Source organism: Protopterus annectens, chromosome 4.part1 (genome assembly GCF_019279795.1).
Source record: "Protopterus annectens isolate FY-2018-M chromosome 4.part1, PAN1.0, whole genome shotgun sequence".
NCBI lineage: Eukaryota > Metazoa > Chordata > Ceratodontiformes > Protopteridae > Protopterus > Protopterus annectens.
In genome coordinates this window covers 206,872,342-206,897,242 of record NC_056734.1, presented here as the reverse complement: position 1 = coordinate 206,897,242, position 24,901 = coordinate 206,872,342, and the positions used below count along the sequence as shown (strand labels likewise).

General features: G+C 41.2%; 1 protein-coding gene across 3 annotated transcripts in view; it reads left to right on the top strand.

The window, feature by feature from the left end:
* GPC5 (glypican 5) overlaps positions 1 to 24,901 on the top strand; it is a 4,047,478-nt gene that overhangs the window by 1,136,975 nt on the left and 2,885,602 nt on the right. For all 3 annotated transcript variants that reach the window (XM_044070105.1, XM_044070104.1, XM_044070106.1), the window contains exon 3: positions 8,543 to 9,237. In XM_044070105.1, coding sequence (XP_043926040.1) covers positions 8,543 to 9,237 — 695 coding nt within the window. The remainder of the gene's footprint in view (positions 1 to 8,542; positions 9,238 to 24,901) is intronic.

The following is a 24,901-nucleotide window of genomic DNA, read 5'->3' as shown; positions in this document are numbered from 1 at the left end:
AGCATGGCCACTAATACATTCTGCCCTGCTGTTGCTCTTGTTACTGCTAGCATTTTCATGTGACAATAATTTGCTGTGCATTGTTAAATCCTGGAATTCAGATTATCTAACTGCCTTGGAATATCAGACTATTTTTATATGTTTCAGTATCATGCCACCATGTCTCGATTTTGTTCATTGTATATGTAATGAATCTCATCAGCATGTTGTCACTCATTTGCATGTCATTATGCAGTCATTCATATATGATACATACCATACTATTTCTGCAGTAGAAAGTGTTTATGAGTAACAAGAGCAACAGCAGGACAGAATGTGTGTTTTTGAATCATCCACCAAACTCTCTGTTTCATGACATGCAATGCATTGTTTTTGAATATCCCTTATTTATTTAATCTAAATCAGTTGTTTTGTTTTCTTTGGATAAATGTCATTTGTACTGACTATTCTTCTTTTAAAGTAATATCTCATTTAGAAATTCTGTAATTTAACAAGTGCCTTAGATTTATCCAGTTTTCTTTTTTTTTTAGCAACATCAGACATGGCCTGGCTTTTTCAGCAAATTTTAACATTTTATTTAAAACTCATTGCAAGGATAAGAGTTTCCTTTAAAATGTTGATCTTGTATCGTGATGAGTTATTAATAGTGTAGTTTGCTGAGCTTTTTTAGTTTGTCCATATATCAATTCTTGAACAAGTAGTCTTGAATGTAACGAGATGAAAAATAGGTATGTTGTTCTTGTGGCTGACTTGCTGAAATTTAGAAAGTTTTATGAAATTTTAATTTACCATTGTAACAGTCTTTATATTGATTTTACATTCATTGATTCATGCCTCCATAATCCACTACAAGACTACAGGGAGCCAGCGCCTACCCAGTAATTAAAAGGTGCAAGGCAGAAAAACTCATGCTGTATGAGGCACCCAGCAATAGCAGGACACACACACACACACACACACACACACACACACACACACACACATACTATCTCTCTTACATGGTGCAGATGCATATTTATGCAACTTAAAGGTTCAGCAGTTTCCCTGAAGAACATCTTTGGGATGTGGGTTGAAGCCTAAGCAGCAAGCGAACCCCACAGAGACACAGGAACGATGTGTAGAGTGTGAATGGAAGACACCACAGTGAAGGTATTAACTTTTGCCCTGTGGTATTTTCACCCATTTTTAAAGATATTTAAAATGTACTTTATGTCAGGAAGTTGGAGCTCAGAGTTGGAGCTCAGTAAAAACATATCCTGGTCATAGATCCCATCTTAACAAGTCATTGCTGTAAACATTTATAGTGGTCTGTGGTATAAATGGCCTGCTTTGTTCAGTCTAAGGATCTGCAAGACCTTTATCAGTACTGACTGTTGTCACTTGCTACTGCAAATACCCCTTCTGTATATTGTTTTCCTGTCTTTCACACTTGTCCAAGACTTAAACCTATTAGTTTTGTTCTGCAGCTTATGTTCAATGGAATATGCTATGATATTTTTAGGAAGATGTCAGGTGCCATGCTTGTGGCTTGCCTTCTAAACTATATAAAACCCTGCTCATTGCAAACTCCTTTTCATCAAAATGAAAAACTTCTTGGGTATTGCCTCTATCAAAGACCTAATTTTATGACAAAATATCAACAAGCACCAATTCAGGGAAAAATTCTTCACCCAGCCCCTTTGCCATCTTTAGAATAAACTTCCTCTATATATCAGACAATGTAAAATATCTCTCAAAGCCAAAAATCCTTACCAACAACATCACTAGTAAACCTAACTTCATAATAGACAGCAAAAAATAAACCCACCCAATATCTCAAGCATTACTTCTCTAACCAAAACATTCTACCTCTGTGTGGCGACATCCACTTCAACCCAATGTCCCCAACTACAGGTTCATCTGCTAAAAGCCTAAACCCCAAAATATTTTTCTAGCAACCCTATACACATGCAGGATTTGTAACAAAATGCAGAATTTCATGATTGATTAAATCAGCACACCCCAGATATTCTAGTAATTATTGAAACTTGGCTAAAACCCCATATTCATGATACTGAAATAATACCCCAAGCCAATAAAATACTTAGAAAAGACAGTCCCAACAAAAAGGTGGAAGGGTAACCTTAATCTTCCTCAACACCATCACAATCTCACATTTCTCCAAAGAAATACCAACTTTCAAAATTGCCTAACTTCTAATCAGAGCCCTACAAATTAACAAAACAAAACAAATATGCATTGTTGGACTATATACACCTCTCGGGCAAAACATCCAAACTTTGGAAGATATCCTGTCATGGATATCAGAAAACATCAGTAATAAAACTATAATTATGGAGATATTAATATCAACCGTCAAGATCTGATGATTGACTCCCCTACTAATAGCATAAACCTCTGTGGTTATATCCAGCTTGTTAACAATGACACCCGTATGCATAACAACAATACCCTAGGTGCAGTTCTTGACTGGATACTAGTTTCTATACTGTACTCATTTCTCTTAGTGACCACTTACCTATATTCATATATAGATCCATACCACAAATTACTAGAACCTACACATACAAAACCTCCAGAAATATCAGGAACTTTGACCATCAAACGTTTAACGACATCCTAAAACACACTAACTTGACTCTACATAAAACACTATTACTTGAAGGTACCCTTAAATACTTTAACAATGTATTTCTAAATATTCTTGCCAGCCTAGCCCCCTCCTCACCAAAAGAAAAAAAAACTAACCATGCTCCCTGGCTAACAAAAAATACCAAACGACATTTACAAGATAGAGACAAAGTCTGCAAGGAGTGGCACAATAACAAGTCTGATGCTAACCTAATCAAATACAGTTACAAAACAAAAAAAAGCTAGTGAACTTTAAAAAAAAAACACTTTTCTACCCAAATGGAAATCCACAAACACAATCCAAAACAATTTTGTAAACACATCTCAAACCTACTTACACCAGATTCTAAACAAACTCCATCACCACATCCTGACAAAACACCCTCAGAAATAGTCAAACTGTTTAACTCTCATTTTATAGATGGCATAAGCAAACTGTTAAAAAATCCCACTACCCCAACTACATCAAGCCCCATCTCTGATCCCCTCCACCCTTATATCATAACTGCTACACAAACAAAAAGAACCCTTCACCTTCTCAACAAACTAGTACTTCTATTCCCTTTACTCTTAAACCTGTCCCTACCTCCTTCATTCAGAAAGTGCTTCAAAATGTATAACTATGCTCCATCTCCTCCGACAACCTCCTCCCGAATATTGAAAACTCGCTGCAGAAACCATAGCATATCCTGTCCGCATCCTTATAAATCACTACATAGCAGAGTCCAATATCCCTAACCTCTGGGAACAATCTATCATCATCCTATTACATAAAGGGGGCGACTCAAAAGACCTATCCAATTATCAACCAATCTCTGTCCTCTCTCCTCTTTCCAAACTCCTGGAAAAATGCATACATAGGCGATTCCTTCAACATTTCACCCAAAAGAAACTAATTACCCCTACCCAACATGTTTTTTGCTTATCATACAGCAACACCATTGCCTTTATCTCTTTCATGGATACTTTGTCTAAATCCATTGACTCTGGTAATATCACCTTTGTCTTGCTTTTAGATTTATCAAAGGCATTTGACACAATATCCCACTGCACCCCACCATCCCTCCAGTAGTTTGCAAGCTACCTGTCCAACTGCCAACGATGTGTTAAATGATAAAATAAACTGTCCCTATATCAAAACAATACAATTGGGGTACCATAGGGGGGTCCATACTTGGACCCATACTTTTCAATGTTTTCACCAACAACCTTCCCACCTCATCACCACTTGGCTGCATTATTCAATATGCAGGTGACACTACCATAATTTCCACCTCTAATAACATAGATCTCCAGCAACTCACCCAAACCACCTTCACCTCAATAGACACATGGCTGAGAGAAGCACAGGTTCTCCTAAATACTAAAAAAAAAAAAAAAAAATTCCTGTTCTTGTCTGCAAAACCAATCTCATCTGACTTTAAAATATTCTCTAAAGACAACACAGAAATAGAAACAGTTCCCACAACTAGGCTACTAGGTGCTACCATGGACAACAAATTAACTTTCAAACAACACATCTGCAACAGCATTAAAAAACTCACATCAGACTAGGAACACTCTATAAACAAAAAAAAAAATTCCTGGAAAACTGCCAGAAAAACCCTCGCCAACACTTATTTGCTTCCCTCTCTCTTATATGCAGCCCCCTTATAAACCAATCTACAATCTTCTCTTAAAAGCAAGCTCCGATTATGCTACCATAAAATTGCCAAATTCGCCACTGACTATTCCTACCATTCCCATCACTATCTAGCTCTGGAAGAATTAAACTGGCTCACATTGACTCACCACCTAAACGTAGTTCAGCTGTCTTCTGCACAAAGAATGATATATACACCTGAAAGTTGTCCAGATCTCACATCTGTCCTAAAACCCTGCACCCCTACCAGAGCCTCCACTCTGAAAACAAAATACTGCTAACCGTCTATATTTCAAACAAAAGAGATGGACAGCGCCTATACTCTCATGCTACCGCCAAGCTCTGGAACCCTCTTCCAACAGACATTACTTCCATTCAGTGTTTTAACAACTTCAAACACTCCCTAAGAAACATTTTCTTTGTAACCAAACCTACCCCTGTTCTTTCCCCAACAGGTGAACTCCAGTCACTCTCTAAGGCTTTTCCTTTTTACTGCCAGAGGTCCCTATACCATGAATTTTCAACCACTTACAATTATCATATGAAACTAAAAAAACATTATGTATTTCTACAGCCTTAAGTATTTCCCATCCTTCTCCACTATTCTTTTAAGCATATGCTTTATTCTAATTTTCTCACCCTTTGCCTGACCATCACTCATTACCAAAAAAAAAAAGTGTCTGTCTACCACTTTACTTTCATCTAGTATTGTGCATTTTATTATTGTATTAGTACATGTTTTCTATTTTATTTATCTGTCTGTACTTTTTAGTATTCTTTACTCATGTAATGCCTGCTTTAATACTTGCTATTGTCTTGTTCTTGTACAATGTCTTAACTTTCATGTACCATTCGGAGCTTTTCTCACCGAGCTTCCACTGAAAATGGGTTCCTGACCCAGTCAGACTTTCCTGGTAATCAAATGTTAAATAAATAAAATAAAAATAAAATCACAACTACATTCAAATTTCAATTAGATGAATAGTTGTGATGATGTAAATTCATCACAGGAGTCACTGTCTACAAACGTCTAAATGCAAAACAAAAAATGATCACATCTCAGTGTTCTCGATTCCTTCTTGTTCTCTTTTCCTCCATATTTTCTAATCTCTCTGTATTATATTATATCTAAGATGAAGGTTTTGTGTCTTTGTCTCCCAGCATTAACTTTATTTCTTATCATTATCTTCTGAACTATCGGCTCACTTTCAAGGTCCTTCTTGCATACATTGTTGGCTAAGCCTAAAATGGTGGCTGCACTGCTGTCTTAGTATAAACCTATGGACTAGTTAACTTAACAGGTACATTGATTAACTGGACAGGCTTTGTGGTACATTAACTGATTAATCCTCATGTGAGTAATTCAGTGAAGTACAGTTTTTACTATTCTTCCTTTAGAACATAGCCAAAGGTATTTAACTGCAATAAAAAATAAAACAAGGAGCTGCACTATGTTGTGACCACCAATTTTTACAGATGTTACCTCCTGGTACCTCGACTTACGCCTTCAAGGGATAATTGAACATCATGAGCACAGCTTATTTATACAAAATCATCTAAAGAGTCATTACATCATTCATTTCTTTAAAGTGCCAGTGCAGTAGTATTTTTTGTGACTAGGTTTCCCCTTTTTCAGAGATTTTAAAGAGATTGGTGGATAATCTTTGGCCTATAGTTTTACAAGGGCAGGATACTAGTGACATTTTTCCAAACAGGGTTGTTTTTTCATACAGTAAGTTCCTCAGTTTGAGGGAACTATTGAGTAACAGGAAGCCATCTAAACACAGTGGTGCAGCAGGATGTTTTCCTTGTGGTAAATGTAAGGTTTGTTCCAGAGTTAAGAACCTTAATGCCATGAAAATTAATAATAGAATATATAATACAATGAATAGGTTCACTTGTTGTTCATGTGGGGTGGTAGTCATTCTTGGGTGTGGATGTATACCAACCAAATGATGCATTGGCCAAACAAAAAGGATGGCCAAAAAATGCATCATGGAACATTTAGGTGATATCAGGCATAATCAGTTGGAAAGTCTTGTAACTTCCCATTTAAGAACCATTCATGGAGGTTCTGACTCTTCCTTGTTTTTTAGTGTGTTGGCCAAGCCTATTTTCTATTCTGGTGATAAATTTCCAACAAAAATTACTGTCTATGGAATCTAGATTTATTATTAATTATGATACATTGCATCCTGGTGTTTTAAATTCAGAGTTAAACATTGTTGTTCATTTTTTTCAGGGAAATTTGGTGGTTTATATATTTAAACGGTTGGTGTGTTTAAACTGTTGGTATTATGTTTACACTATTGCACTGGCAATTTAAAGAATTTAATGATGTAATGAGTTTAATTAGATGATTTTGTATAAATAAGCTGTGATCATGATGTTAAATTATGCCTTGAAGGTGTAAGCTGACCTACCAGGAGGTAACATCAGTAAACGCTGGTGGTCACAACATAGTCCGGCTCCTTGTTTTATTTATTTATTTTTTAATTTTGCAGTTATTATGTCAGTATTTAACTGAAATACCTGACTTGCCTTAGCCTTCTTATACAAATTTCCAGATGGTATGTACAACTACGTGCTCATTCAGATTTTGTATATAAATGTAGGGTGGGGGATGTTGAGCTCTAACAATGTCGTTTGAACCCTTGGCAATACATTTCCATTTGAATCCCCCAATGAGTTTAAAACCAATGAAAAAAAAAAATCCTGCCAGATGTTGAGAACACGCAAAAAAAAAAAAAAAAAAAAAAAAAAACAACAACAAAAAAAAACTTTAGGTTTAGCAAAGAAGTAACTATAATAAAAATCTATAAAACCTTCATGCTGCAGTCATCTGACTGAATCCTAACATACAAACACTAATTTCATTTAAGACACTGCCCGTATACAGCTTTCAAGGAACGATAAGCATCTTTTCCTCAGAACTGACCACGCAGCCACTTACTCCATCCCACTCTTTCTACAGCTCAGGGGTGTGGGGTCATATTACTACGTACGTCTATTTAAAAAGCTTGAACTTGAAGAGAACAACAAAGAGAGTTACTTGTTTCTACAGACGTGCAGTACAACAGTAAGCCTAATGATTTTTAGAGAAGAAAAACACAATAAATTGTTAACTCAGTAATTCTAGCCAAAAGCGACTTGGAAGTTTGACTGAAATTATAAGTAGTACCCACATTTAACAAGTACTTCATTTTTGCAGTAAAGGGGGAGATTTATTTTATTATGCTGCACTGGATGTTCTTTTGAGAATAAATATTTGCATGTGTTATGTTGCGGTTAGCATGTTATATTAAATCTGCAATTACAACACATTCCTAGTAGATCTTCTTTCGGCTGCTCCCGTTAGGGGTCGCCACAGCGGATCACCTATTTCCATTTCTTCCTGTCCTCTGCATCTTGCTCTGTCACACCAACCACCTGCATGTCCTCTCTCACCACATCCATAAACCTTATCTTAGGCCTTCCGCTTTTCCTGTTACCTGGTAGTTTCATCCTTAGCATCTTTTTCCCAATATACTCTGCTTCCCTCCTCAGCACATGTCCAAACCAACGTAATTTTGCCTCTCTGGCTTTGTCTCCAAACCTTCCAACCTGGGCTGACCCTCTAATATACTTATTCCTAATCCTGTCCATCCTCGTCACACAACGCATTCCTAGTAGATAAAGGAGTAAAAAGAGAAATGCATCAAAAAATGTTGTGTTCTTTTGTAACAAATTTGTGTGTCCTTTAGATTTTATATGACCTCATACTGTTTCTGGATCTGGAATGACATGCCTCTCCTAAAGGAGAAAGAAGGGATGTAAAAGAAAATAAAGAAAATGTCCCAAGAGAAACTGTTTGTAGTGGATGTTCAATTAAAAATCACTCCCCACTAGTATTTCTCTGGAAACCAGATATCCTGTTCTTGCAGTTACAATAAACTCAATGCTAAATTTGTTTTAAGTTTGCTGTGTTACGGAGATGTTTGAGTTGTTCTAATTTCTACAGCAGAAATATATCACAACAATTTTAGTTTACAAATGCATTTGAGGTGTGTGTGTGGTGAGTCATGGGCCTGTATTGCTGAGTATTCTTTTGTGTTAATGGACAGTGATGAAATTTAGTTTGAAGTGGTGAACACTAAGTTTGACATGTAACAGAAAGTCTCTAAAGCACACTTAACTGCATGCATTATTTTTATTGTATTCTGTGGTGTCTACTGTCAGTCAAAAGTAAATAAAATAAATGTTTTTTTTTTGTTTTGTTTTTTTAAACAGAGGCCTTTGAAGCATTGATTCGAATTGCTGCCAACCACACAGACTCCCTTTTTGAGACTGTCTACAGGAATATGGCACAGGATGTCACAGAGACAGTAAAGGAACTCTTCACAGACATCTCTCTCTACATCTTGGGTTCTGATGTGACAGTAGAAGGCGCTATCACTAGGTTCCTGGACAGCCTTTTCCCAGTTGTTTACAGTCGGGTAATAAATCCAGGAATTGCCAGATTGTCAGAAGAATACATAGAATGCCTACGGATGACCAGGCAGGATGTAAATCCCTTTGGCCAGTACTCCAAACAGTTGGTAACAGAACTGTCAAAGTCACTTCAGGCCAGCAGGTTGTTGAGCATGGCCTTGAATTTGGGAGTTGAGGTTATAAACACTACAGAGCATGTGACTTTCACAAAGGAGTGCAGCAAGGCATTGGTAAGGATGCAGTACTGTTCGCACTGCCATGGGCTAACACTGATCAGACCCTGTGTTGGATATTGCCTCAATGTCATGAGAGGCTGCCTGGCCAGTGTAGCAGAACTGGACGCTCACTGGAGGGAATACATCTTAATGCTGGAAGAGCTGACTAACAACATGGCAGGGTCACATGACCTGGAACTTGCTCTTTTGGGAATAAGGAGCACTGTAAATGAAGCCATATTAAATGCACAGCTAAATGGGCCTCAACTGACCTCTACTGTAAGTCCCAATATATGTGTTTGTATTTGAGTGTGTGTCTTCATCTGATTTACAGATATCCAATGATATCTATACATACAAGCAGGCTGATGCTAAGTGTTTAAGATTTAAGTGCGCTATGTTTATAGAATAGTGTTCACTGCTTTGTTTGTTAACGATCACTGACTAGTGAAGTTTTAATAGCTCAAAACAGAACTTTTGAAATGTTTTGGTTTATATCACTAGGATTCATGTCTGTCATGTGATGATGCATGTGTTATGTGGATTTGTGAAAAACAGGTAAAAAGAATACACTGTGTGCCGGCATTTTACTGTGTAGGTGTTTGTAACTGTTTAGAACACAATATATAAGGATAAGGAGGAACAGTGATATTTTTATGTTACTAAAGGTCACCTGAAATATAAATGAAATTAAAAGACTTAATTGAATATTGTATTATCTAAGTGTTATATTTGTAACCACTCTGTATCATATTAATGACCAGGCCTAAAAATAGCAGTACAGAGACTGAATGGCATACAATGTATGTAAAACTGTTTTTATATGTGTGTGTGTATATATATATATGTATGTATATATATATATATATATATATATATATATATATATATATATATATATATATATATATATGCATATTACATAACTTAAGCTTCATTTGATAAATTTCTTGGAGCATTAAGATAGCAATAAATGCATTAAACAGAGTAATGTCACATATGTTAATCATGTAAAGATAAATAAATAAATATAATATATATATATATATATATATATATATATATATATATATATATATATATATATATATAATATGGGAAGTTTTTACAGCTGACATTTGTGATTGAAACTCACTTCTGCTAGCATTCATACATGCATATTGCTGTACAGTGGGGATCAGGGAATTTGCTTTTTCCCCACTGTTGTGCTATCTCATAGTTGGGATATATAAGTAGAAGGGGATGTGTCGGGGCGTCTTCAGGGATGACTTGATGCCTGCAAAAAAATAGATTTGTTTTCTTTCTTTGTGATTTTGAGTTTCAGTCCTTTTGGATAGATGTTTTCTTATAAAATGTATTTGTACTCTGATATTTCTAGGTGCAGCCATATCTATCTGTAAACGTATATATATATATATATATATATATATATATATATATATATCTATATATAGATAATGATATATGTGTGTGTACGTATATAGGGTAAATGATTCTTCATTTAAGTTGTAGGTGGTGTCTGAAAGGCCTCACTGAGACCAATGACTGGTGTCAAAATCATGGCCTTAAGCTTAATGCCAAAAAATGTGTTGTCATCCCCTTTGGGAAAAACTCAGTTCCCACTAATTGTCACATCAATGGGAACCCACTGAACACTGATGGCATTATAAGAGATCTGGGGACACAGTTTGACAGCAACCTCTCCTTCGACCACCACATTGCCACTGTGGTCAGAAAGTCCTTCTATGTGGACATCTCATTACCCAAGGGTTTTGCATCAAGTAAGAAAGAGGTCATAATTTCTCTCTTCTCTTCCCTCATTAAACCAATCATATAGTATAATGCACCATTTGGCATGTACCTCACTAGACACCTGCAACAGCTGGAGAGGCCACAAATGTACCACACGAAAAGGATTCTAGGCCTTAAACACATGTCCAACATGTACAGACTAAAAAATAACTCCAGCAATTCTCTGTCTCATATCGTCTACTAAGAGACGATCTCTGCTTGACTTACAAAGCCATGTCTGACCCAGCTCTGTTAGAAATGTTACATCTAAAAAAATCCCAATTCTGCCGCACCACACGCTCCAGACACCTCAACCTCATTACCACAATCAACAGAACATGCTGGAGGGATAGATTCATAACCCAGAGTCTAACCATGCTCTGGAATAGACTTCCCATACATGTCAAGCAGAGTACCTCAATAGCCCTCTTCAAGCGAAATTTTGATGAGTGGATGGGAAATAGAAAGTTCACCCCGGGGATCACTCCAGTAGCTCTTCTTGATAGAGGCACTAGGAACTAACGATGGGTGGCACAATGCCAGGACACTTTTATGGGCTAGGCCTTGTAAAGGCCTCAGGGCCATTAGCCTAGTACACACCTATGAACCTATGAACCTATAATTGTTCTAGTTACTGAAAATTATTTCTAAATCTGTTTGGACCTTTTCTAGTTATAACTATGAATCACAAATATATATGAGATATGTGACGAAATGTAACTCTGAGATGTAGTTCAGTTAGTAATCACCAGACCAAGGAATTACTGAGATTTCCTCAGTCAGTATGACCATTTTGTTTATGCCCTGGCAGCAACCTGGACTCTCCCTGCCCATTTACAATAATCTTAAATTCCTTAACCTTCCTTAAAGCAATATTATGACTTTTTGCCAAAAGAAACTACTGAAGTACAGCTATACATTTGCCATGTTTATTATTCTTTCTGCCTGCTTAGATTATGTGCATCTACTTTGGAAATGAGTACCAATTTCTTGTAGGTCCTGCAGATAGCCAGATTTCAATTGTTGCCATTAATGGTTTAATGCCTTGGCACCATTTATAATGAACCATTTACAGGCTACCTGTGTCCATTAGAGACATAGGTGCCAAATCAGGGATGAATTTCCTGTTCCTTATCCAATTGCCCAAGTTATTTATTCATTTGACCACAATCAAAGTTCCTTAGTGTACATTTACAGCCATACATACAACTGGATGTAATTGCTGGTCATATCAGTATGTCCACATATGATGGAGTGATGAGTGAAAGCATATATGTTTTTTTTCAGCTGGATCTGCTTTGGCAAGAATATATAGGTTCTTAGGTTCATAGGTTGGTACTAGGCTATCGGCCCTAGGGCCTATAAAAGCCTAGCCGTAACAATTCCCTGGCTATTTCTTCCCACACTGTTTACTTCCCTGGACCCCTGTCTAGCAGGGCGACTGACGTGATCCCCAGGGTGAATTTCCTTTCTCCCATCCAATCATCTGATCTTGCTTCACATTTTGCTCTGCTCTATGTAAAATTTGTGTTTTTTTCTACAAAGTAATGAGGTTTGCAACCACAAAATAATGATAGACATTTGAGTTTTGAACTTAGCCTTCAGAAAAAGCATGTTGATGTAAATCCTGACATTCTAGTAACTTCAAAGTACATGAAATAACAGCAACATCTGTCCATGATTTTAGTCCTTTACTTGTTATTGCTTTTAGCTTTCTCATTGATTCTTGTTGGTGTAAGAGGTTAAGAAGTCTATGGGGTTGTAGTGAGTTGCACATTGTATTCCAACAACAATGAGTTGTGAAGATAAATTACTCTATGGCAGTTGTTCATTACGTATATCTTCATTCATTTGCTCACAATGTTCTGTGGTATGCTATACGTTGAGCAAGTGGTTCTAAATGATGGTTACAGCTGTGTGTATTATGTATGCTGGAATGTGTGGGGGCAGAGATGGCCTCAACTGGCCTTGCTTTCAAAGAATGTCTCTGATTTTTGCCTCATATTTTTGATATCTGTGTTTTTTACTGGGAAGTGAATGAGGACTACAACCACTAAATAATGACATACAGTTGGTATTCAGATTGATTAGCCTTCAGGAATAAAACATGCTGATGCAAAACCTGCTAGTCTAGCAAATTTCTAAGTAAGTAAAACCAAACAACAGAGGCCTCCAAGGCAGAAACAAACTCAACCACCACAGCACAACACTAATCACGAGACACATAACATCTAAACACTGTGCCACTCAACCAAAGCCCCTAAGGCAAAACAGCATGCCCAACACACTAATCATAGGTGACTCAATAGTGAGGCACACTGATGTCCCACTAGGTTGAATAAGGAGAAAGTAACAGTCAGCTGCCTGTCAGGTGCCAGGATCCAGCACATAATGCACACACTCAGGTCCCTCAACAACAGGTAAAAATATGACTCTGTCATTGTACATGTGGGTGTGAATGACTTGAGACGTACCTCCCTGGACTACATGAAAAGAGCCATGGAGGAGCTCTCGGATTATGTAGCCCAGGTGGGTGTGAGCCTAGCTCTGAGCAGCATCCTACCATCACCCAGAATGATACCATAATACGAGCAGAAAATGACTGATTTCAACAATTGGCAGTTTCTGGTGTCATTCTAAGGGGATCCAGTATCTGTCTGCCTGGGATGACATGATTGACAGACCTTGGTGCTTTGCCAGAGATGGCCTGCATCTGTCACCCCTGGGCTTCCGAATACTGGCCAAGGCTCTTGCCACCCCTATAGTGCCTTTTTTAGGTGGAGTTCCAAAGACCAAATTACCACTGTAACAGCTACAAACAAATGCAATCTGAGGGTCATGCTGCTCAATGCTAGACGTCTAAATCTCAAACTGCACTTGCTCAAAGCACTCCATAAAATGGAGGACATCAATATCTGTGCTGTAGCAGTCCTGGTTCAAAGCAGCAGAAAGCACCCCTGCACTACCAGGCTATAACTCATTCCACACCTTTCAGCCCCTGAACTTGGACCTAAGCTCCAAAGGCGGTGGTGTTTCCATATTCATAAAGGATGTGCACACCTCCAGACTGGTGGCCCAACATAACACACCAGAGATACTTCAGGTGCAACTAACATTAGGCAAAACAGCAATTCAGGTTGTAGCCTGCTATAGCTCCCCAACCATGTCCCAGACTCACACTCCATATTTCTAGGCACCCTGGAAAATATTAAAATCCAACCTAACACTCTCATACTGGGCGACTTCAACTACCCCTCCATTAAGTGGGAAAACTACTCAAAGAGGCACAGCAAAATAATGGGTATAGTTCCCCATACTAAAGGGGTGGCGTAAGCCACAAAATGATGGGCTAGGCTTGTAAATGCCCTCGGGCAGATAGCCTAGTATGAACCTATGAACCTATGAACCTATGTACCAATACACTTACCCAATGTTACCTGGAATTCATTATTTCCAATGCCCTGGACCAGCTCATTTTTACCCCCCACTAGAGGTAGCAACATCCTTGTCCTGGTCATTACTACCATGGGCAACCATTGCTCTACACCAGTAGTCAATTCCTTCCTGGTTAGATCTGACCACAAACTAATCACCTTGGAAATCCCCCCCCCCCCCCCCCGCAAAGGTAACCACCATGAAAAACTTCTCCAAAGCTAACTTTGGGCTCCTAAAAACAGAGGTGGCTAACTTCACAGCACCCATGCAAATGGAGAATAGTTGCATGACCACCAAATCATACACCAATGCACTGTACGGACATGTACACAAATGCATGGATCTCGCCATACCCAATAGAACCAAGATACTCTCCTCCAAAAAAAAAGAAGCCAATCTGGTGGTCCCCTGCCATAAACAAACTCTACAATAGAAGGAGGAAACTGATGCAGAATAAGGTGAAGTCCCAAGACTGGAAAAGCTCCCTTATCAGCCTCAACAAAAAGTTGAGATCCCTCATCAAATCTTCTAAAGCTAGCTATGAAAACAGAATTGCTGCAAATAGTAAAGACAACCACAACACCTTCTATAATTATGTAAAGAATCTCCACGGCAATACCCAGATTTATTCTGAGCTACTGCACAATAGTACCTCCTAGACTGAGCCAACAGATATTGCCAATATACTGGCCGACAGATTCAGTGCCAACTTTACCCTCCAAAAGGACCAATCACAGTACCAGCAGATTGCCAGGCATCCAGGATTACTGCTGCACTGGTTAAAACAGCACTGTCCAAGGCCAAGAATACAGCTTCTATGGGACCTGACAATATCCCTGGCTGTGTTCTACATGAACTACAGAGTAAACTGGCACCTCACCTGTGTGCCCTGTTCAGTCACAGCCTCACCTCAGGCTTTGCCCCTGCCAAATGGTGCACTGCTACAGTCATCCCTCTCCACAAAGGAGGAGTGTCTACAGACCCTGGGAACTATCGGCCCATTAGCCTGATGACTCTGATATGCAAAGCTATGGAATGTACCATCATGGACCTAATAAACAAGGATACCAAACTCTGGATCCCACGTGAAGGGTAGATCATGCCTGCTCAAACTGGTCGACTTCTTTGAATTAATCACCAGAGCTGTGGATGAAGGCAAGGTGGATCATACAGCCTACCTTGATCTGGCCAAGTCCTTAGATAGCTTTCCCCACTCAGGAATCATAGAAAAACTCACTAAGCTAGGTATCAACCCCTATATCACCAGGTGGGTTGAAAACTGGCTCATAAATAGAACGCACAGTGTAAAAGTAGCTGACTCCAAGTCAGACTTCTGACCAGTCACAAGTGGAGTCCCAAAGGGTTTGGTTCTGGGTCCTCTCCTGTTAGGTATCTACTTCTCTGAAGTCCAGGCCAACACAAAGGGACTCTGGCTGATAAAGTTTGCAGATGATTGCAAGTTGGGAGCTATTATTAACTCCCCAAGTGATGTTAACATCCTACAGAAAGGTCTCACTGAGACCAACGACTGGTGTCAGAACCATAGCCTTAAGCTCAATGCCAAAAAATGTGTCTTCATCCCCTTTGGAAAAAACCCAGTTCCCATGAATTACCATATCAATTGTAGTCCACTGAATACAGAAGGCGTTATGAGTGATCTTGGAACACAGGTTGACAGCAACCTCTCTTTTGACCACCACATTGCCACTGCGGTCAGAAAGCCCTTCTATGTGGCACATCTCATTACTAAGGGTTTTGCATCCAGGAAGAAAGAGGTCATTGTCTCCCTCTATTCTTCCCTCATTAGACCAATCATCGAGTACAGCACCCCATTTGGCATGTACCTCACTAGACACCTGCAACAACTGGAGAGACCGCAAAAGTACCTCACAAAAAGGATCCTAGGCCTTAAACATTTGTCCTATATGAACAGACTCAAAAAACTCCAACTATTTTCTGTCTCATATCACCTACTTACAGGTGATCTCTGCTTGACTTATAAAGCCATGTCTGACCCAGCTCTGTTGAAAATGCTACATCTAAAGAAATCCCAATCCCTCTGCACTACACACTCCAGAGAATACAACCTCATTACCACAATCAACAGAACATGCTGGAGGGACAGGTTCATAACACAGAGACTGCCCGTGCTATGGAATAGACTTCCCATACATGTCAAACAGAGCACCTCACTGGCCCTCTTCAAGAGAAATCTTGATGAGTGGATAGAAAATTCACCCCAGGGATCACTCCAGTGGCTCTACTCGACAGAGGCACTGGGAACTAAAGTCGGGTGGCACGATAGCAGTGTAATCCTATGGGCTAGGCTTGTAAAGGCTCCAGGGCCATTAGCCTAGAACACACTTATGAACCTATGAATATCTGTTTCAGATTTTGGTCCTTTGTCTCCCATTATTTGTGAGCTATGAGGTAGAAATGCATAGGGATGTGGGATTCAGTGGGCTGTAAACTGTATTCTGACACACTGACCTGTGAAGATACATTCTTGTGTCTCCATTATTTATGTACTTATTCATTTATTTGATCAAAGTCTAAGTTCTTTGGAGTAGAGCCACAGTCACACAAATAGATGAAGTTGAGTTTGTGTGCGCATGTGTGTATGTGTGCATTAGTGTATGTTAACTATATAGATGCACTCAGCTGTCCCTGATTTTGCAAAATACCTGTGATTTTTGCCTCATTCTTATCTGTTCTTTGTAACATGTGTTTTTTTTTTCCTAGGGTGGTGATTGCAGTCAGTCAATAATGACAGACATATGAGTTTCAGACTTAATAACCTTCAGAAAAATCATGCTAATGCAAAGCCTGTTCTTGCATCTTTATATGTTAAAAGAAATGACTTCTTGATTCTGTCCACCATTATGCTTTAGCTTTCTCCTTGATTCTTGAGCTAACGTTTGCAGTGGGTGGACACTGGATTCCAACAACAGTGAGCTGAGAAAGCACGTTTCTCTGTAGCAAGTATTTATACATTAGTTTGATCACATTTGAACATCTGAAGTTATAGTCACAGTCATAGAACTCTCTAAACTTCGTATGTGTGCTCATGAGTGAGTGCGTGCATGTGATCTGTATTAATTTTTTATTTTATTACAGTCTGATGCCTAAGGTGTACATAGTGAATAAATATGGCCTTAACTGCTGAATGCGGGGGATGTTGGCTGGGCTGTGGCATTGTGAGCAAGATATGCATTATAGCCGTGATCATTGGCGCAGTGGTGCAATGAGTGGCATTTCTGACCCACAGCACTTGGTTCTCTGGTTGAATTATTTGCTGTGATTCCTCTTGTGTGGAGTCTGCATGCACTCACTGTCTTCTTGAAGATTTTATGTTTCCTCCCTCAGACGGTCAGGTATATAACGTATGTCTGTGGACATTTATGATTTTGTTTTCAACCCAGTCTAACACAAGATGGTATGAATCTTTTTTTTTTTTTTTGGAGAGGTAGGGTGGCAAACATTACATCCAGATTGAATTTATATATCCCTGTAAGCATTTATTTTGTTAGCTTTGAATGCTAAGCTTTAAATGCAAACTTTTTTCCATGAAAGAAAAAAAGACTAAACTTCTTTAGTTCAGACAATTATTGGACGAAAAGATTATTAAAAAAGCACCTAAAATCTCTTAAGATGCACCTAACAGCATACAAAACCCTATGACTTATTGGGCCCCAGTGGCCCAAAGATATGTAGCTTAATTAATTAACTTTCTCCACACTTATTCTAGTGGAGCCTTGGCTGGTTAGGGTGTGTTTAAAAAGTAGAGGTTTAAAGGATGGGGGTGTATATAATCTATAAAATGGCTATAATGAGTGAGTATTAAGGCAGCCTGTGGATGAAAGTGGCTGACCACATTTGGTGTTCAGTCAGAAATAATGGTAATTGACCTTTTGTGATAGAGCATCACCCCTTTTCAATTAGACCTGCTCATTCAGTTACTTCCTGCAGTCCTCGTTGCCTTGAAATCACCAGCTGTCACTTCTGGAAGTTAGAGCTAGGGGAGTTAGTGAAGGGGTGAGGTAAATCTTAGTGTGAGCTGATGAATGGTTGAGTTTGAGTGTGTGATCGGGTGGGTAGAGGGACGTGTGTGTGTGTGTGTGTGTGTGTGTGTGTGTGTTTGTGTGTGTGTGTGTGTGTGTGTGTGTGTGTGTGTGTGTGTGTGTGTGTGTGTGTGTGTGTGTGTGTGTGTGTACATGTGGGTAGGAGAGTTATCATGGTTGTCCTACTTCCACATACCTCTAGAATAATGAGCAAAGCCTGCAACATTGGTTCAAGAGAGACCACTAGCCACCAGAGAAAACTACAAGTATGTGGATCAGGAAGAAACACAAGTTACAAGTGAGAACTCTACATTTTGTGCCTTAATGGCACTTACTCATACTGGGGTTTGTCAGGGAGACCCAAGAAACCAGGAAGAACTCTTCATCTTGTGCCTTAACATCACTTACTCATACTTGACATTGGGAGGGGAACACATGAAACAAGGGGTAAACTCTTCATTTTGTGCTTTAAAGGCATGTACACATAATGTGTATAGCGAGACACCAGGGGTAACCTTACATATAATATGAAAGAGGGGGATCAGTAGCCACCAGGGATGCAATATATATATCTATATATATATATATATATATATATATATATATATGTGTGTGTGTGTGTGTATATATGTATATATATATATATATATATATATATATATATATATATATATATATATATATGTGTGTGTGTGTGCGCGCGCGCCTTAATGACATTTTCTTTAAAAAAATTTTTAAAATATGGTGCTGTGAACTACTAGACAATGGGGATAATATTAATATGCCTTAACATCACTATAAGTGTACTGAACTCTGTACCATTACCACAGTAAACCTTGGCAATAATCCACTGTGCTAACTGAAAAGTTAGTGCAGTAGGATTTTATTACTTATATATTGAGGATCTTGGGCATTATTCAGTGGCCAATACAGTTTGTGATGTATGGAGGAGGGAAAGGAAATAGTAGGCTTACCTTTCAATTTTGTATCGCAGGAGAGGCAAAATCAGGGAGGGATTAAAATCATGCTTCTGGCAGACTGAGAAGGTTCTTAGTCTAGCAGCTTTTGCTTTATCCTGGATTTACTGAAGGATACAAAATGCAAAACTTTAATGTCTGGCATTAATGACTAACTGAAATCATTCATGATTTATGGGCGCAATATAAGGGAAACATTGAGGTTATTCTGCCAGCACAGGGACAGGTATGAATTATGTGTATTTGAAGGTGTGTAGTGTGCAGGTATGGGGTATGTGTGTTTGAAGGTGTGTAGTATGCAGGTATGGGGTATGTCATATGTGTGTTTGAAAGTGTATAATGTGGAGGTATGTGTGTTTGAAGGTGTGTAATGTGTGTGGGAGAGTGAAGGGGGGTGCCTGTATTCACCTGGTACAGCTGTCAGCATTGCTACCTACTGTGGGAAGTGCTGATATGCACTTTATGGCAGTGGACATGATTCAGAGGTATGCAATTTTGCCCAAAATTAGGTCTTTCCTCATTGTGACTAATATGACCCTGAATCACAAAACACCACATTGTGTTAACAGAGCCTTTCTACTACAGAATGCTAGGGATTAATGAATCCATGGAAACATCTTCAGTCCATCAGTTGTAAATAGACTACAATACTGGCCAACAAGAAGGCTGTCTAAGTTTAAGTTATTAGGAGAGTTTGGATTTTTTTTCTTCTTGTTTTTTTTTTTTTTTTTTGGATTATATTTTTAAAGATGTAACCGAGTGATTTTATATATGGTTTAACTTTATATTAGTCCCCCAAGGTATTTAATAATGTTTTTATGGTTTATGATTCAACTATTAATTTTGTAATCATAACGTATTCCCTTTGACGTGATGCTACATTTAATGTGATATCATTAATAAGGCAGTAGCTATAAATTTTCATAGACATTTTGAAGAACTTCAATGTCTTTTATTAAAGCCCTCATGTTTGCACTCACAAGCACATGTTGTAATCCATACCTCATTTCCCAAATTGTTCTCTGACATAAATGGGTCAGAAGTGTTTTCGGTACATTACCTTGTATGATGCTACTGACAACCCCTGCTAGATAGAAAGGTAACCAACCTTAACTTGTCTCCTGTTCATCAACCAGAGTTTTTTTCTCTCCTTGAAGTATGCTTGAATTCACATTTGCTGCTATTAATTTGTCATATATTCACTCATGTGAGATACAGTGAAATGTTTTAGCGTCATCCTTTCTTCAAGTGCTAATTTTACCTCCTTGAAAAATGGCAAAAGATTCAGAAGGTAAGACAAATCTGTTCTGCTCTATATCTAGCAAAAGTTTATTATGTCATTTTTAATAATGTCCATTATAGCTTTTTTCAGGATTTTTCTTAGAATAGGGGTCTAAAATTGTTTTGGTTTTATTCACCCCTTGTATCACATGATTGGTGGAATCTCATCAGATTTTTTTGAATTTGGAAAGAAAACTTCAGACTTCATTTTGTGGTACCAGATATAATGTCCTCATTTATAAAAGGGATAGTTCACCTTGTCATTAGAGTACTCATATATTTTACTTTGCTTACTCTGAAACTAGCATACATTTTTCTGCCAGCATATTCACTATATAATATGGATGGTTGATAACTTATTATCTGAAGTAGTTAACTTCATTTGGGCATCAACCTATGGGTCTTCGGATCCATATCGGATCCGAGCCGGCAGTTTCCAACAGCAGAGATCTGAGCTCCAAGCTCCGCCCCCTACCCATAACCCCCTGCCAGCCCTAACTGACCTCAGATCTAGTTTGCCGCGGTTGAAGCCAGCAGCTTGATCCTTGAGTTCCAGGTGTTAAGTCGAGAATTGTGAGTGAATTTTGACCCTTTTTCGTACCTTTTCTGTAAAAAAAAGAGTGTTGTGTGTGTGTTTAGCATTCCCTTGTAGTTTTTCTCTTTAATTTTAATTTTAGCTTATCCCCCCCCCCTCGTAAGAGCATTAGGGCATGTGTCTGTGTGTGGTTGTGGCCTAGTGTGTGTGTCCTCCTTTCCAGTGGGGCCTAGTGTGTGTGTCCTCCTTTCCAGTGATGTCTGAGGCCCCAAAGACATTTTTTTTCTAAATGCACCGAGTGTGGCCATAAGCTATCCCCAATGGATGGCCACACTCGGTGCGTGTTGTGCCTTGAGGTTGAACACCTCTCCTCTGGATGCGCTATTTGCGCGGTGTTCAACCCCAGGGCACTTAAGGACCGGAGGTCGAAGTTGATTCTGGCGGGACTTCTGCCCCCAGACTCGGCTCCGACCTCTGGTCCCCCCGTGGTGCCTGTCGCAGCTGCGGCAGTACCCACGACTGCTTCCCTTCCCCTAGCCAGGACTCAACCTCCCACCTTGGGCCAGGAGGATAGGGAAGCCAGAAAAGAGAAGCGAAGAGAGAAGCACCATAAGCAGCGGGCCGAGGCTTCTACATTGGCACCGCCAGCTAAGCGGGCTTCTCCCTCCAAGACCTCCGAGCCTTCTCCTTCCTGGCTCCGGTCACCTTGCTTCTCACCGGGACCAGAGGAGGAGGAGGCCTGATCTCCCTCGAGGTCATTGAGGTGGCACTCCCGTCCCACCTCTGTGGCCTCCTCTAGGTCTACTAGAAGCCTAACAGACACAGATTTGGACCAGATGATGAGAAGATTCCTCCAGGCCCAACTGCAGATGGGAGTGCTCTTGCCTCCCCCCCCCCCTCTGGGGGGAGCTCGACCCATTTTTTCTCCCCGATTGCTCCTTCTCCAACCCGCTTCCCGGGTTTGGAGTCCTCGGAGCTGAGCGGTGTTGGAGCCGGGGGTGTGTCGGCACCGATAGTATCAGGTACTTCGGTGCCAACAGCACCCTTGAGTCTGTCGGGTCCCTTTTTGGTGGATCCGAGCTCTTGGAACCGAGAGCTGAGCTTTGGATCCGAAGGTGTCAGTCTGCCTTTGGTTCCATCCAGGTTGGAGCATACTGCCCCGTCGGATCCGATAGTGTCGGCTCTGGCCCCGATCCACTTGTCGGATCCAAGGGAGGGTTTGCTCTCGGATCCCAGAGACAGCAGCTCTCCTTCGGCTTTCGACGTGGTAGAGAGGGCTCTGTTGAGGGATTCCAGGCCTCTGGCCACAGCTACGGCTCTGCCCCACACTCCATCTCAGTTGGCTTCGGCTTCCATCACCCGGTCCCAGGGACAGCCTGCTCTAACTTCCCAGGTAGTTCCCTTGTTGGGACATGATGAGCCTGGTGAGGCCTCCTTGGACAGCCCCCCCGAGGAGGTCCCTCACAAGTGCAAGTGCAAAAGGAGGCACTTGGACTCCCCTGAGTCCTTAACCGAGGACACAGATTTGGAGGAAGGGGAAGGCTCCCCAAGATCACCCCCCGAAGATGTCTCCTTCGGAGACATCATGGAGATGCTCAGGATAAGAGGAGGGTGGTCCGCCCCAAAGCCTACCTCGGACGAATCTGTGTTCCTGGAGGCATTTGAAGCAGGCCCGTCTACCTCTTGGGTGTCCCCTCCGGCCGACCCCCTGGTAGACCTGATCACTACCAGGGCATGGAAGATGCCGGACACTGTGGAGCCTGTCCCAAAGAGACCTGATAGGATCCTTAGTCCCCCCTCCGACAGAGTGCACTGGAGTAAGGGATCCCCGGTAGATGCCATGTTGGTGGCGGCAGCCACCAAGAGGGAACTGGCCCAAGAAAGTCCCTCGGTCCATCCTCCTAGCAAGGAGTCTCGGGGGATGGACTGCCTTGGGAAGTGAGTCTTCAGTTCAGCTACTTTCTCGGTAAGGTCACTGAACTACATGGCACATGTCATATGGCTCCAGCGAGACCTTATCAAAGAGTACGCTGGGTCGCCCCCGGAGTCCATGTCGGCGGAGGACAAGCAGGTGTACTCTGCCTGAATGGCCAATCTTCGGTCGATTTCCAATACCTCTATGCGGCTACTATCCCATGCTACGGAGGGAGCTGCTAGAGCTAGCGGAGCGGGCATCATCATGAGGCGTCAGGCGTGGCTCCGACACTGTGATTTCGTGGAACCCTTTAAGGTGTCTTTCGCTAATGCCCCATTCGATGGTTCTGCCCTCTTTGGAAAAAACGTATTTGAAACATTAGTCCAGAGCGAGAAGGATGGGAAGACGTTGTCTGCTGTCGGAGTCCGCTTCTCTGCTCCCCAGAGGTCCTTCTCCAAGAACCAAAAGGGACAGAAGAAGATGTGGTTCCGGAAGTCGCAACAGTCCCGTGATGCTCCGGACACCCAGTCCTTCCGAGGCAGAGGAGGACAGGGTGGATGCCACCCTAGGGGCAGAGGGGGTCCAAGGAGGTTTGGGTCCAGAGAATCGTTCTCTGATCGGCCCACGCAGCAACCCTGAGGGGTTACCCAACTGCTCCACTCTGGAGGCAGTCGGGGGTGCTTTTCGTGGCACCTGGCAGCTTGGGAGTCCATCACGACAGATCGCTGGGTGCTTCGTATCATATCCAGAGGTTACCAAATTATGTTTCTTCATCCCCCTCGCAATCCCAGATTCCTCTCCGATGTCCCCCCAATCAGAGGGAGGCCGTGGCTGCGGAAATCCAGCAGCTGCTAGAAAAAAGAGCCATTCAGCACATCTCCCCAGACCAGTCCGGATCGGGCTTTTACTCCAGGTTCTTCTTGGTGCCAAAAAAGACGGGGGACTTAAGGCCATTCCTCGATCTATCCCTCCTGAACCTGTCAGTAACCAAGGAAAAGTTACGGATGGTCACATTCTCCCCCTCTTGCAGGAGAACAACTGGATGTGCTCTATAGACCTCAAGGATGCATACTACCACATCTTGATGGACAGACACTCCAGGAGGTTCCTTCGCTTCCAGCTAGGAGACAGTCATTACCAATTCAGGGTCCTTCCCTTTGGTCTCACCACAGCCCCCAGGGTGTTTACCAAGGTTTTGTCAGTGACAGCGGCCCACCTGAGACTCCAGGGAATTCAGGTCTTCCCCTACCTGGACGACTGGCTCCTGACCACCCCCACAAGGCATCTAGTCTGCGCGGCCAGGGACTCTTTTCTCTGTCTAGCTCCCTGGCTGGGGATCACAGTCAATGTAGGAAAATCTTCCCTTTTGCTGACACAAATCATAGACTTCATTGGGGCCAGATTGGATACAAGCTGGATCCTAGCCCTCTTGACTTCAGACTGGCTTCAAACTCTGAGACTCCATGTGCGGGCCATCCTTCAATCCCCAGCTCCTTCAGCAGCGTTGGTCCTGAGGGCCCTAGGGTCGATGGCAGCTGCCATCAACCTGCTGCCCATGGCGCGTTTGAACATGAGAGTCCTGCAGTGGACCCTCCAAGTCCAATGGTCCTTCCTGCATTACCCTCTAAACCATCCCATTCACCTCAGCAGGGTTTGCAGGAAGGCCCTTCTGTGGTGGCTCCAGTCCTCGGACCTCCTCAAAGGTCAGCCCTTTGCTATGCCCCATCTCCTAACCATGGTGACCACGGACACCTCTCGCCTTGGATGGGGGGGGCATTGTCTAGGCAGGACAGTCCAAGGCACGTGGAACCACATGGAGACCTCAATGCATATCAATGTCCTAGAGATGAGGGCGGTGCTGTTGGCGTTGCAAGCACTCCAGAGCCTTCTTCCCTTTGGGACTATTGCAGTCCAGACGGACAACATGTCGGTAGTCTGGTATATCAAC